The sequence below is a fragment of the Lethenteron reissneri genome, chromosome 40, assembly GCF_015708825.2.
Source record: "Lethenteron reissneri isolate LAM-NWPU_2019-01 chromosome 40, ASM1570882v1, whole genome shotgun sequence".
NCBI lineage: Eukaryota > Metazoa > Chordata > Hyperoartia > Petromyzontiformes > Petromyzontidae > Lethenteron > Lethenteron reissneri.
The window spans coordinates 12,085,582-12,098,709 of record NC_083818.1 but is presented as its reverse complement, the minus strand read 5'-3'; the positions used below and the strand labels follow the sequence as shown (position 1 = coordinate 12,098,709).

The 13,128-nt window shown below is 48.7% G+C and overlaps 2 protein-coding genes across 2 annotated transcripts; one reads left to right on the top strand and one right to left on the bottom strand.

The window, feature by feature from the left end:
- Positions 1-891: 891 nt before the first annotated feature.
- On the bottom strand, positions 892-8,255 carry TPI1 (triosephosphate isomerase 1). The gene is made up of 7 exons (XM_061567859.1): positions 8,053-8,255; positions 4,464-4,587; positions 3,554-3,638; positions 3,070-3,202; positions 2,806-2,891; positions 2,332-2,419; positions 892-1,105 (listed from the first exon to the last, which is right to left on the bottom strand). Exons 1-7 carry the CDS (start codon positions 8,165-8,167, stop codon positions 987-989), a joined length of 750 nt encoding a protein of 249 aa, XP_061423843.1. The 5' UTR covers positions 8,168-8,255; the 3' UTR covers positions 892-986.
- Positions 8,256-9,338: 1,083 nt separating this feature from the next.
- TAF10 (TATA-box binding protein associated factor 10) lies at positions 9,339-13,023 on the top strand. The gene is made up of 5 exons (XM_061568042.1): positions 9,339-9,550; positions 10,543-10,679; positions 11,330-11,394; positions 12,065-12,179; positions 12,258-13,023. The coding sequence occupies exons 1-5, from the start codon at positions 9,505-9,507 to the stop codon at positions 12,345-12,347; spliced, it is 453 nt and encodes a 150-aa protein (XP_061424026.1). The 5' UTR covers positions 9,339-9,504; the 3' UTR covers positions 12,348-13,023.
- Positions 13,024-13,128: the final 105 nt, after the last annotated feature.

The window sequence follows — 13,128 nt, the reverse complement described above, 5'->3', positions numbered from 1 at the left end:
CGCGTTACTACACAACACAGGCACAGTGCTAGCCAGCGACTCCAGCCCGAGCCACACACCTCACCACCGATACACAACAGTCATAGATATATTAACGTCTGCAGGATAGTTATTTTTACAGTGGATGGAAGCGTGCAGATTGAGATGGTGCGCACGGGGAGTGCGTTTCTGCTCCGGTTGAGCGAGCACCGTCAAGCCGTGTGCCACGCGCTCCACTCCGGGTTTTGCTCGTGGGTAAAGTCCGCGCTTGGGTGTAGGTGGATCACAGGTGGCGGTCCGTTGGTCCAAGTATGTTCACGCCAGTCGCCATCCCCCCTACATCATTTAAATCGCAGTGTTTCATAAAGCCATTTGCGAAATAAATAAATTCAAAGTGGCTAATCCCGTGGGAATATGGAATTTCCACCGCTTGCTCAGACTTGCCAACAGAGATGTCGTTTGAGCAGACACAGACCTTTTAAAGGTTTTTGAGAAGTGTGTGGCCGCCAAGTTGTGGAAGGCGTAATCGAGCCGACGATAGGATTAATTTAGACAGACGCACACAGGAGGTTCTTCAGGACCTACGGCTAAATTGATCACACACCGTTGTCTAAATCAATCCTAATATGCAGAACCCCACTTTATGTTTTGTGCAAAGGCCCTCTTGTTCAACGATGTTTACGTCACAATTCGCTGCGCTCGGGAGTCTGAGGAGCAGAATTTTTAAACCCGGAGTGAGAAGACAGGGGCGATGGTTCAAACGGGAGCGAAGCCGGCACTGTGCACGCACACACATGTACGCACAAATACAAACGCACACAAAAGCTACGAAGACCCAGAACACAGGCCCCACCCAACTAGTCCCAGGAGGCCCGCACGGCACAGCAGCAGATGAAGTAAAACATTCAAATCATCGTTGCCAGCATGGTTTAGTACAGGGTACAGATGGATTGAGTTCCTCTGGGCTGTGTACATTTTGGGCATGCGAGCCTCTCTCCGGGCCCGCTTCACTTCTTGGCGTTGATGATGTCGATGAACTCGGGCTTGAGGGAAGCACCTCCCACCAGGAACCCATCCAGGTCAGCCATGCCCGCCAGTTCCTTGCAATTCGATGCCGTCACGGAGCCTGCGCGCAAACACACAAAGTAGCCTTTAACAGTGCCGTTAGCGAGCAGCACCTACGAAGGCTGGCACGGTGCACGAGCGGGTGCTGTGGGCAGCACCATGCCAGACCGCCTTCGTCTCCCCGGTGCCGATGTTTACTCGGTGCACGAGGAACTAATTTAAGGTCGTGTGGAACGACGTGAGGTTTAGGACCGAATCTGATATCACTCTCCATTGATATCAGCTGTGGATGGGAATTTAATTCGGGTAAACACATTCAGAGCGCAGAGCACAAACCACTGTATCTTCTCACTTTCCAAATCACACTTCCATAGAAGTATACATACAAAAGCATACTCATGCACACATGTAGGGGTACTAACACACAATTTACACAAGCAAACTGTAATATATATATCAATAAGACTACAAAGCTAACATTAATTCCAAGGAACGTTTCCAAATAAAGGTTTTCTACAAAACCCCCAGTGACAAACACGACTTCTGCAGGCATCGCGTGGCAGGAGATTCGTGACACCAAGTGGCCACATCTTCAAGCACTTAAGTTTTAATTTTGCATCTGTTGCTGCTCATTCAAGCCTCCAACTGCAGTGTGACAATGACCCTCACGACCTCTAGCCACCTGGCTTGCATTCCGTTGTGCAACTGTGAAAGCGATAGCTGCAGTCATCGCTACATCAGCATTAAAACGAGGCAATCCATAGTGCTTATGTTTATCAATCCAAAGTCAAAGGGTCTCCATGCCAGAACTAAACATGGGGTGGCAGTTATCTAAACTAAAAAACTAAACTATATTTTTTCCAGGTAAGGCGCACTGAGCTATATCGCTATTTTCAGAAGCAACCTGGCCACAAATGATAGCTCAACAAAGTGGATTATCGTGTGGAACTTTATAGCAATGCATATCGATTCTAAAATGGCGGGAAAAAACTGGAGAAAACTCCACGTGACCACGGAGAGAGACGCATAAACCAAATAGGCGTCAGCGTCGGGATCGAACCCACGACTTCCTGTATACCAGGCAAGGGAGTTAACATCTCGCCACCGTGGCCCCATGTGTTGTAGGCCCCAAGCGTCCGAGTTGGACTCCAGCACGGCCCTGACCCGATTGCGTCGCACATTCCTCTGCGTGGTCCGCACGAGCCACACAGGCATCGGGGAGAGCCAGAAGGCTCCATGCTAGGGGCCAGACCCACGACACTCCCAAGCGGGACTCCCCCCGCTTGCCTCCATAGATGATGCGGGTTGAGTTGGCGACAGCCTCGGACACGTGCTTCTTGAGCCAATGGCGCAGCTTCTCGTGAACTTCCTGGGCCTGCGGGGACCAAAACACAAATCAGCATATCACCACATGTCGTTTTTGGAGAGACAACCATAAAATCGATTGTGCTGCCACAGCGCATTTTTTTTGGGATTACTGTAGTGTGCCTGGCAAACCTGTTACATGTCTACTTCAAGGTGCAGTGCATTGTGGGGGCTAGCACTAAAACTATCATAAACACGCAATTAATTGTGGGAACTAGCAGTGCAGCTATGTTGCGGGAGCCAGCTTTGTTAGACCAGTGAAGGTTGACATGCCTGGGAATGAATATAACCAAAGGTACAACATGTCGGCCTTGATAGGTGTTTGCTAAAAGGCTCCTGCGTCAACAGTCTATGTGGGCTACACGGGGGATCTTTGTCTTTGTGGTACCATCTCACCTGCTGGGGCGAAGCGGTCTTGCCAGTGCCGATGGCCCACACCGGCTCGTATGCCAACACCACCTTGCTCCAGTCCTTCACGTTGTCTGGTGGGGGGCAAAGCAAGGCACAGCGGAGACTTGTCATTGTGACCAGACACGAGCGAGATCACCTTCATTAACCATGAGTAGTACAATCCATTGCAATCGATACGTCGTTAACTAATGTTACCATGCAGGGTGCTTCACACACGCACGGCCATGTGAGGGTGGGGAGGGGCGGCACCTGCGATGTGCTTGGTCTGATCGAAGACGACCTTCTCGGTGACGCCGGCCTCCCTCTCGTCGAGCTTCTCTCCGATGCAGGCGATGACGCCCAGGCCCTCGCTCAGGGCGTGCGCCACCTTCTGGCCGATGAGCTGCAGGGGGGACGGCAACGAACGACGGCTCAACGGGCGGCGACGTGCTCGTCCGTCGCGGCGTGCGTGAGGGCGAGACCCGGGGCATCGCGGGGGACACCCACAATACCCTGCACGGGGCCCACGCAATGCCGGTCAGATCGTAATCGGACCGATTCCATTGGAACGGATAAAATTTCAACGTACAATTTATCTAAACACCATTAACTCAAGAAAGCTGCACAGCGAAGGAAGACTCGTGCTATGCGTGGGAAGGAGGATTTTCTTCAGACGTTTTTCAGAGGCGAGGGAGTGAGGGGGTATCCCAGAAAGCTTAATTCCAGGGAATGGGGTGGAGGGGGGGGTCCCTACCTCATCGGTCTCCCCGAACACGTGGCGGCGCTCCGAGTGGCCCAGGATGACCCAGTGAGCACCACAGTCCTTGATCATAGCCGGGCTGCACAGCACGGCCCACAGGAAAGAGGAAGACGCCACATTACACGGCAAGTGTCAAACCGTTCCTCTGTTGCTGCGGCATCTTGATGACGGGGGACGATGGTCGAGGACGCTAAAGATTTGGCACCACGCCTTGACAGTGGGCCCTCTTGTTCCGTCGTGCGATGCTCCTTCAAGCATCAAGTCAAAATAAAAAGTCCGGTAACACACCGGAGCGGTTTGCGCACATCGCGATAGGAACCGAGCTACCAGTTTGATTTTCGACCGCGGCTAACATTAGTGGCGAGTGATATCTGAACCTATGAGTATTATTCTCTTCGAACGTGTGGGTTCGTGCCAGGTAATCCAATTTGCTTCCACATGCAAAAACCCTTAAACAACCACACTGGCCAAACATACGAGTGTGGGCACTTCTAAAGTCACAACTCCAAACTTTCTTGTATGGAAAGAAAATTGTGGTTATTTTATGGAGATTTTTGAACAAGTAGATGAAACATGCTGGGGCATGGTTTTCTGGGACAACTTTGTAAGACCACGTAAATATCCCGAACGATTCATGAATGAATATGGTTCATTTACTACACACCCGGGGTGAAAAGCCATCTCATCCATGGGCATAAATGTTGAGTCAAATAGGTGAGCTCATTTGGTGCACTTTAACAAAATGCAAAAAATTAATTGAACAAAAAAACACAACTCAGGAATCAAGTCAAAGGGTCTCCCTGCTCAAATGGCAATGAGGCGGTGGGGGGCACTAGGAGCATGTTTGGCAGGTCCCAGCCAGCGAAGAAATTCCACTTTAATTTGGACGCGCGAGTCTCCTCACCTGATCTCGCCAGTGAAGGCCCCCTTGGCCAACTTGTAGCAGTTCTGTGCAGCCACGCCGATCTTGGGGTCCAACTTTTGGCGTGCAAAGTCGATATAGATGGCGGGGGCACCGCAAACGATCTCTACAAGCGCACGCACACAACACACACACAGGTAACTTTACTCCTGCCCAACGTTGGAGATACAAACGAGTGGCCGGGTTGAGCTGGTGGTGCACGCTCACAGTCGTTGAGCCCATGCCAAATCGCTTCCCACGCCGTCGACACCTGCAGAGGCTTTCACGAGCGCGGGCATAGCTTTTAAGGAGGGTGTTACACCATTGCTGAGCAAACCACTGTGATTAATAATTGAGTACGGACCCACACAGGCAAGACACGTTATGAAACAATGTAAGCATGCCGTGTGATGTTTTTACGGGCTCAGGTGTAAACTTAAGTAAGCAATTCACAACAGTAAGGAGCTGTCGTATCCCAATCATCGTGAAGTAGTGACCCTCCAACAGCAGCCCTGATAAAACAGGAGACATGCACTGCTCGGGAGCAGAGCTCGTCAATTATAGTTTTTTAAGACAGCGATGACCTGCATAGGGATATTACTGCTCACCCTTTTAAGTCAGCCCACCAGCAGACAATTACACATAAAGACAGCAATAAAAGATAGGAGATAAGCCATGTGACTAAAAGGGAGACCCAAAAAAAGAAATATCAAAGCCAGGTAAACATTCATAATGACGCTCATCTCTGCAAATTAAAAGGCCCGCTGAAGTAGACCGTAGAAATGCTCCACCCGATCTGCAAGAGGCTGCGCCCTGCTGTCTGCCCAACTATTGCAGCGATTGGAGGGTCAAAGGCATGATGGGCATGAGATGTCGCCTTCAAATTTAGAACCTCCCGAGTCAGCGTCTGAGCTTATGAGCGGTGACCTTACAGGAATCTTGTACATTTACAGCAGAGGCTACTGGAGTCTTAAAATAACCCCAACTTGCCCTTTACAAAAAATTCCATGTCCTTTTATTAGCCTGGTGGCTACTCCGGTTTCAAGGGAGCCTACTGCACAGTGAATGTGCTTTCTGCACAGCCACCTCTGCACGTACTACATTCACCACGCGTTCAATAATGCAGTGCGCACGAGTCGTGTAAATGCAATGAACGGTGTCCCATTACTAACCACCGCAAAACCCCACGCAACCTGTGCGATACGCCAGCCAGGCCAGGCGGAATGTCAATCAGTCCCAGCTTCCTTATTTGTGCATCGAGCTGCAACCTCAATGAAGGCGTGGATCAGCATTAGTTTATTATAGCGTTCGTTTTTTTCTTCGCGATTTGCCCGTGGCATAGACGGGGAAGCGAAAGTGGGGTCGAACAAGGTGCCAGTTGTGTAGATTTCGGGAGAGCCGAGGGTGCCAAGGTGACACCAATGTGGGTCTTTGCTGGAATGATGCGTCAGATGACAAAATGGCGTGCAGAGCAGGGATTGTGTGTAGATTTTTTTCATAGCCCAACCCCTTTCTTCTGCCTTCCCACAATGCAGCCACTCCCTGCGCCCAGCGGCGACCGTGAGCACAAGCCAAAACGTGGCAAGGGTAGTGGGGTCGGTCGAACGTGGTTTGATTCGTTAGTCCGTTGTCCTATTTTGCAGGCCACAGAAGAAGTTTTGGTAAAACCTGTGATGGCAAAAAAGAGTGAATTACAGGAGAACGTCTTTCAAAACGAGTAAGATTAGGATTTGAGCAAGCTAGATGCAAATGTTCCAACATCCCTGCGCCTGGCAACGCAGGGATGTGGAACAGGAAATCACCTAGGATGGGGGCAGATGGTTGAGATTTGTAAGAGGTAGAAATGTCAGATTCTGCATTTGAGTGGCTGCGATTGCTGTGGGTGTGTATAAGCATCAATTGCTCAAGTGACACCAAGACGACTCCCCATCGAGACGTGCGTGTACAAGACGTGCCAACAGCATGCGGGGACCTGAGGCGGGCAGTGATATTATTACACGGGATCCTATTGCGTCCTTTGCACTCAGGCAAATGCCAACCATGCGCTCTGCTACTGCAGCGATTGAAAATGAGTTGTAACTTTCTGACCTGCTCCTACTGGACATGTGAGAAAGACCTTCATAGCTCATCGGATTCTCCAGGATAAAAAATAATAATCAGATTTTGAATTTAAACAACTTCCTATTGTGGGTCAACTAACCAATCCTTGGGCCGTCATTGTTAAGTTTTCATGCGAAAATGATTGGTGCTAGTAGTGACTTGTGAGTTCAGCTTTTCGCCAGTGAGGGTGACCACCGCAGAGACGAATCGATGAGATGAGCTCATGCGCCGGATTGCGGCTTTGCAGACCGAGGACCTTCATCCAGCAGTGGATAAACCACGGCTGATCACAACTGACGGTGCAAATGTGCACTTTTATTCTCCAACCCACTGCTCGATGACGGCACCACCACGCTGCATTAAAATCTAAACTGGTGCGCACGTGTAAATGGTGAGCATACCCACACTTTGCCCCACCACACACGACCTGCCGATACCGCGTACGCATCTCGTGTACACGCTACAGCTGGACTTGCTGGGCAGACAACTCCCCACCGAAATTCCGGCGCGCTAACCGCTGCGCTGCAAGCAACGCGACGTTGTCATCGCGGGTGCACTGCGGTGGTGGCAACCGCACGGACGGGTCCCTCTTACGGACACAACTGCGGCACCGCGAGTCAATTCGTGGTGCCACTGGCGGGCGGGCTGGGGGGGTCAAATCGACGGGTCACACGCTACCGCAGAGCGCCGGGTCAGGCGCAGTGCGCATGCGCGTGGACGACTCACCCCCCCCCCCAAGCCCCGCCCCTCCCCACGGCGCGCGCGCGACCTTCACCGAGCGCGCGACCTCCACCTCAATTAACACGGAACATTATGATGGCCGTGCAAATGTCAACGCTGTGGTTAATTAATGCGCGTTAAGAAACGACGTTGTATATCTGTATCTGTGTGTATTATTGTTATTTGTAAATGCCCGCACGTCAGCGCGGCGAGTGACGACATCCGCGAACGCTTCGCCCCGCAGATCCGCAATGGCGATCGCCGCCTTTGCCAACGGAGGAGGCTCAGAGGGCCTCGCCTATCAATCCCCTCAGCAATTAAGTCAAATAACAAATACTCGACTAAAAACAAGATTAAAAAAGACCACGTTAATAGAATCTAACGCTTGTTTAGCCGACGGCTTTGCCACGGCCGGTTGCAGCTGCGTTGCATTCCAATGAGGAGTCTGCGTAGTGGCACCATGTTCAGGCGAACCCAGCGATTAGCAACCAAACTACACGAGCCACTGTTGTTAAGTTGGGTAAAAATAACCCCCTCAATATTACAAGAGCAGCAATGCACGCGAACACTCGACGCTGGTCCTTAATAAATGACGTCTCATTTTACAGACCTCTGGGGCGAGCCCATTCAGATTGCACACCCGAGTTTATACGAACCTGGGATTATTGGTTGAGCCCAAATATGCACGAGAATGCGAAAGTGTGCATGCAAGTTGTGTCGGCTCTGGCGTGTTTATTTAGTACGTGGGGAGTTACGCAGGGCGACGATTTACCGGTGTTGGGGTCGAGGGGAGCCTTGTTCATGGACTCGGCCAGCGCGCCCAGGCTCGCCTTGTCGCCATTCAGCTTCCAGTTGCCACCGACGAAGAATTTCCTGCTTGGTGCCATTGCGTTTGAGTTTAATTGTCGAGGAGGGAGCTGACGATGAACGGATGAAGGTCGACGAGCACTGCGCGACTGACGATGGGTGTGCAGGTTGCACGCGACTTTATAAGGGCGAGGCGACCAATCAGAGGTCGTCTCTCGTGCGCGCGGCGCTGTCAGCCAATCGGCGCGCGCGCCTCAACAGCGAAGCCCGCCCCTCACGTGGGCACTGATTGGCTGAGCCCCAAGACGAGCCCCCACCGGCCGCCTGCTGTGATTGACGGCCTCGATGCGGTCACGTGGGAGATATTTGAGATTATTCACCATTCGTAGTGATTGGCGCCCAATTATTGAACCAATTAAAGCGACTTAGGTTAAAGCTAGATATATTATTGGTTCTTTCGGTAAAGTCACGTAGAAGGGAAATAATAAAATAATAAAAGCATAAAAAAACAATTACAATTCTCACTTTTCGACTGCAATACAAGCAATCATCATCAGGTGTGAAATCCAAAGCAAGAAAATTAGATTTTTTTTCTCGCTGTGGATTTCACACCTGATGATGATTGCTTGTGTTGCAGTCGAAACGTCGTGAGAATTTTTATTGTTTTTATATTTGTATTATTTTATTATTTCCCTTCTACGTGACTTTACCGAAAGAACCAAGAATATGAATCCCTGCAGTCAGGAAAGTTTTAAATCAAAATTTTAGAGGTTAAAGCTATTAGAGCATTCGTCCTGCTTTTGCCGGTGGTTTCAAAACGTCGAAGCTTTTATTGAAATCATTTTTTTTTATCTTCCTGAATATTTCTTCTGGAGCGTCACTTCCTCGAAGCAAATCTTAATGTCTCTAATTGCAGAATGCTTTGCCGAGTCGCCCTTGTAAAAAACTTCTCGGCACTACGAGTTTTACTCGGTGGGACATTGCACGCTCCTGGGTTCTTCTGAATCTTCCAGAAGTAATTTTTTAGTCGTTTCAGCAATCTTCCGGAAGATATCTTCCGGAAGATATCTTCTGAAGTCGATTCTGTATTCTGGAAGAATTCTTCCGGCTGTATGAAAACCGGGCCCTGGTTCGTATGGAAGAGTTATTCCAGAAGACATCTTCTGGAATAAATAATTATTATTCCCGGCATGACATCTTCTGGAAGATATATTCCGGAAGACGCCTTCTGGGGCCTATTAAAACGCGCCCACGTCTTCTGGAAGCACTCTGCGACGCCCCAGAGCACCACAGGAGCAGCTGCCGCTACCGCTGCTGCTGTTGTTGTTGCTGCTGCTGCCTGGGTCTGGTGCTGTGATCCTGTTGTCGTCGCCGCTGCTGTTGGTTCAGTCTCGAACCGTCGGTAGTGCGTGCCCCGATGAATCCTGCTCGCTCCGACGCCAGCCCGTGCAGCTCCAATGCGGGTAACGACTGCGGGCCGCCTCGCCTGGCTCAAGCCTGGCCACTAGGCCCTCGGAGGCGCCCATTGAATAGTGTTGGTGGCGGTGCCGAGACGTGTTAACGTTTATATAAATATAAACACAGACACGGATTGTGTGTGTGTGGCAGATCATTATATATACAGTATATAGCACTGTGCACGTGTACAGCAGCTTGACATGGCTTAAATACAACAGCTAACAGCTGACCAGTTTAACAGCTTCTACAATAGCTACGTTTTAACAGCAGCTGACAGATAAAATATTGCAGTCCACCGCTTGTGTATATAAATAAAACTTGCATATAACAAAGCGTATTTATATAGCAGCTTGCGTGTTTGATAGCTACCTCAAACATCTTGTGTGACAGATTAGATCATTTTTCGTCTTGAAAATTGGTAAATCCAGGTCTCCTAAAACCCTCTAACCCGCTTATATTTTTAGAACGTTTATATAAATTTCGATTTAAAGCTTTCGTGACTGCAGGGATTCATCCTCTTGGTTCTTTCAGTAAAGTCACGTAGAAGGGAAGTAATAAAATAATAAAAATAAAACATAATAAAATAATTCTCACGACGTTTCGGCCACAACGCAAGCAGCCGTCCTCAGGTGAAGAATGAGGACGGCTGCTTGCGTTGTGGCCAAAACGTCGTGAGAATTATTTTATTGTTTTATTTTTATTATTTTATTACTTCCCTTCTACGTGACTTTGCCGAAAGAACCAAGAAGATGAACGTTTATATAATTTGTTGTGTTTTTAAATAATTTATCCTAGGTCTGATCCAATTACAGTAGCATTGTTACGAATTCCGTAATTGTGCCCAGGTTTGATGCGTGTATTTTCTTATTGGATGCAACCTTAGCATTACACCGTAATGAAAAACTGTATATCCTGTCCTGGTTATCAAGGACATCGACTGACTTTGATTCATGGCGATGGTATTGGTTGATGGCGATATTCAACGGTGATTGTTCAGAGTCCGAGTCCAAGGCGATGCTCATCGATGGGCTGCACGGAGGCGGCTCCTCGGCCCACGTCAACGGGGACCGATCTCACGTGGACTTCCCAGCGCTCAACGACCTCCTGCAGAACCTGGAGGACTACACGCCCACGGTGCCCGCAGCAGCCACCCACAGTGCCGGTCTAACGAGGCCGTTTGACCCACGAATTGGCTTGAGTAGTGATACCCATAGGGGCGTTCGGTGTCAAGACCGAAAAAAGTCAACCTGCGGTTCGCGTGACCTCAGCCGAGATGTCTTGCCTATTCAAGGCTCTGAGTGATTCTAGATTTGAAGCTTGATACAGTAAATTTAGCTGTGACGGTCCCACCTGATGACGGAGACTTGTGTTGCCTCCGAAACGTCGTGATTTATTTTATTTCTATTATTTTTATTATTTTTATTTTTACCTACGTGACTTTACTGAAAAAAACTAAGAGCTCTGAGTGATATTCAGATGGCGGCTGCTGAAAACTGTTCACGTGTCCGTTTAAAAAATATAAATTTCTCAACTTTTTCCCAGTTTGTCCAACTAAAATCCGCCAATATTTCTACTAAACTGTAAAATGTGAGCCTTTTAAATGTTTTTACGTAAATAAGTGTGAGTTTAATAAATTTGTGTTGTAGGACATTAAAGAAGCGTGTAAACCTTGGGGAGGCCTTCATCCAGCAGTGGATTAATATGGCTGGTGATTATAGTGTACCACAGTACTTTTGCTTCACGGTGACTGAAGGTTTCATTGACAATTCCTTTTCGATCTTCAGGTTCCAGATGCAGTCACGGGATATTACCTTAATCGTGCTGGATTTGAGACTACGGATCCCCGGATGTACGTATGGGTGACACACCGCTCCATATCCGCTTTCGGCATTGTCACCCAGCACTTTGGTGGTTTTGAGACCGATGTTCTGACGCACGAGAATCACAAACTAATGAAAACGCTTTGTACTGGTGAAGTGTGGTCAAACAACCATCATGACTGACAATGCACAGGGAGGCCTTCATCCAGCAGTGGGTTGAGAAAGGGCTGTCGATGATGATTATTGCGGAGTCAAAGCATCGCTTAACACCAATATTAAAAGTATAAGCAATGAGACAAACCTGCAACTCCACAAACAACCAGCAGAGGTCGTGTACGTGCTAAGACAGCCTTCACATTTAGTGAGTCAATGAATTGTTACAATGTAGTCGTGATTAGATTCAGTAACTCTTTGGTACTTTCGTTTGTAGAGTTCCTCATTAGTTTTACCTCGAGTGAACCTCGAGTGAACAAGACGATATAAACGAGACCGGTATCCCCATCACCAGTACTATTTAGCACTGTGTTGCAGTTAGCATACTCCACTTGTTTTACCATTCTGTTTGTCTTTGTGGAAACGCGTCGGTAGTGCGGTTTTATAGTGGACAGTTTGACGTGTCTGATTCGTGTATATTTTTACTTCGATGTGTCGACTTATATGGATCTCTCTAACCGTCTCCATCCTTCCTGTCATTTCCAGAATCCGTCTCATCTCTCTTGCCGCGCAGAAGTTCATTTCGGACATCGCCAACGATGCGCTGCAGCACTGTCGCATGAAGGGCACCACCTCCACCACCTCGCGCAGCAAGAGCAAGGTGCGTCCTCTCACAAACCCCTGCATGCCTCGCATGTCCCCCCCCCTCGCCTCACTAACGCGTCCGTTTGTGCTACAGGAGAAGAAGTGCACGCTGACCATGGATGATCTCATCCCGGCACTCGGCGACTACAACATCAACGTGAAGAAGCCTTGCTACTTCACTTAGAGACACAAGTCCAGGCCCACACCTTGCGAACAACGCCTTGTATGTGTACTTCTGTTCTATGCTGAATCATTTGAGCAGGAATCTTCGCTGGGTGTCGCTAACTCACTGTCAGTCGCCTGGCAGAGCTGTGTTGTCTGATTTATTGAGCTGCGAGTTGCTATTGGGTTGGCTCGTTGAACTGGCCTGCAAATATCTGAATTTTGGCCTGCAGATGTCGGGTCATTTAGTCAATGTACCACTCGCTGTGCTCTTAACAAGTCTTCATTGACGGAGGCTCACCGGCGGCAGGGATTCGGTGTGGGATCGGTGGTAAGTGCACCACTTTGGCCAGTGTTGTGGGAACCATGTGAGTTGTTGATGGCGCGCAAGTTTTGTGGGGCGGTGTTGTGTCTGAGAGTGGTCGGTGAACAAGTGCTTGACGTAGGTGAACATTGCTACTCGCTCAGAACGTTAAACGAAACATACAAAGGAAGGAGAATGGCTCCGCCGAAGGTAATTGTCGGAGTTTTATTGCGTTGGCTTGGAGATGTAAACGAAGACCCACGTGTTGTAAACATTAAAATGCTACATCGATATGAATTGCTCAAACCAAGTTCAAATCAAGATCGATATGAATTTTTTAAACCCTCATGTTTTATGTTTTGAAAATATGAAAAATAAATAGTTGATAATGCAATTATTTGTGGATGTGTGTGTGTGCATGTCTATTAAACTGAATAGGGATATTGTAGATGGTCTGAAACTTCTGTAGACTTGACAATATTAACTTTTTTGAACTGGA

What these genes read in the sequence shown, in the direction of transcription:
- TPI1 (XM_061567859.1), bottom strand. Translation starts at nt 8,167, where the DNA reads ATGGCACCAAGCAGGAAATTCTTCGTCGGTGGCAACTGGAAGCTGAAT. An exon ending in TCAGACCAAGCACATCGCAG is followed by an intron (nt 2,892 to 3,069) that starts GTGCCGCCCCTC and finishes GCCCCCCACCAG; the next exon opens with ACAACGTGAAGGACTGGAGC. An exon ending in AGACCGCTTCGCCCCAGCAG is followed by an intron (nt 2,420 to 2,805) that starts GTGAGATGGTAC and finishes TGGTCCCCGCAG; the next exon opens with GCCCAGGAAGTTCACGAGAA.
- TAF10 (XM_061568042.1), top strand. Translation starts at nt 9,505, where the DNA reads ATGAATCCTGCTCGCTCCGACGCCAGCCCGTGCAGCTCCAATGCGG. An exon ending in TGGAGGACTACACGCCCACG is followed by an intron (nt 10,680 to 11,329) that starts GTGCCCGCAGCA and finishes TTCGATCTTCAG; the next exon opens with GTTCCAGATGCAGTCACGGG. An exon ending in GAGACTACGGATCCCCGGAT is followed by an intron (nt 11,395 to 12,064) that starts GTACGTATGGGT and finishes TGTCATTTCCAG; the next exon opens with AATCCGTCTCATCTCTCTTG.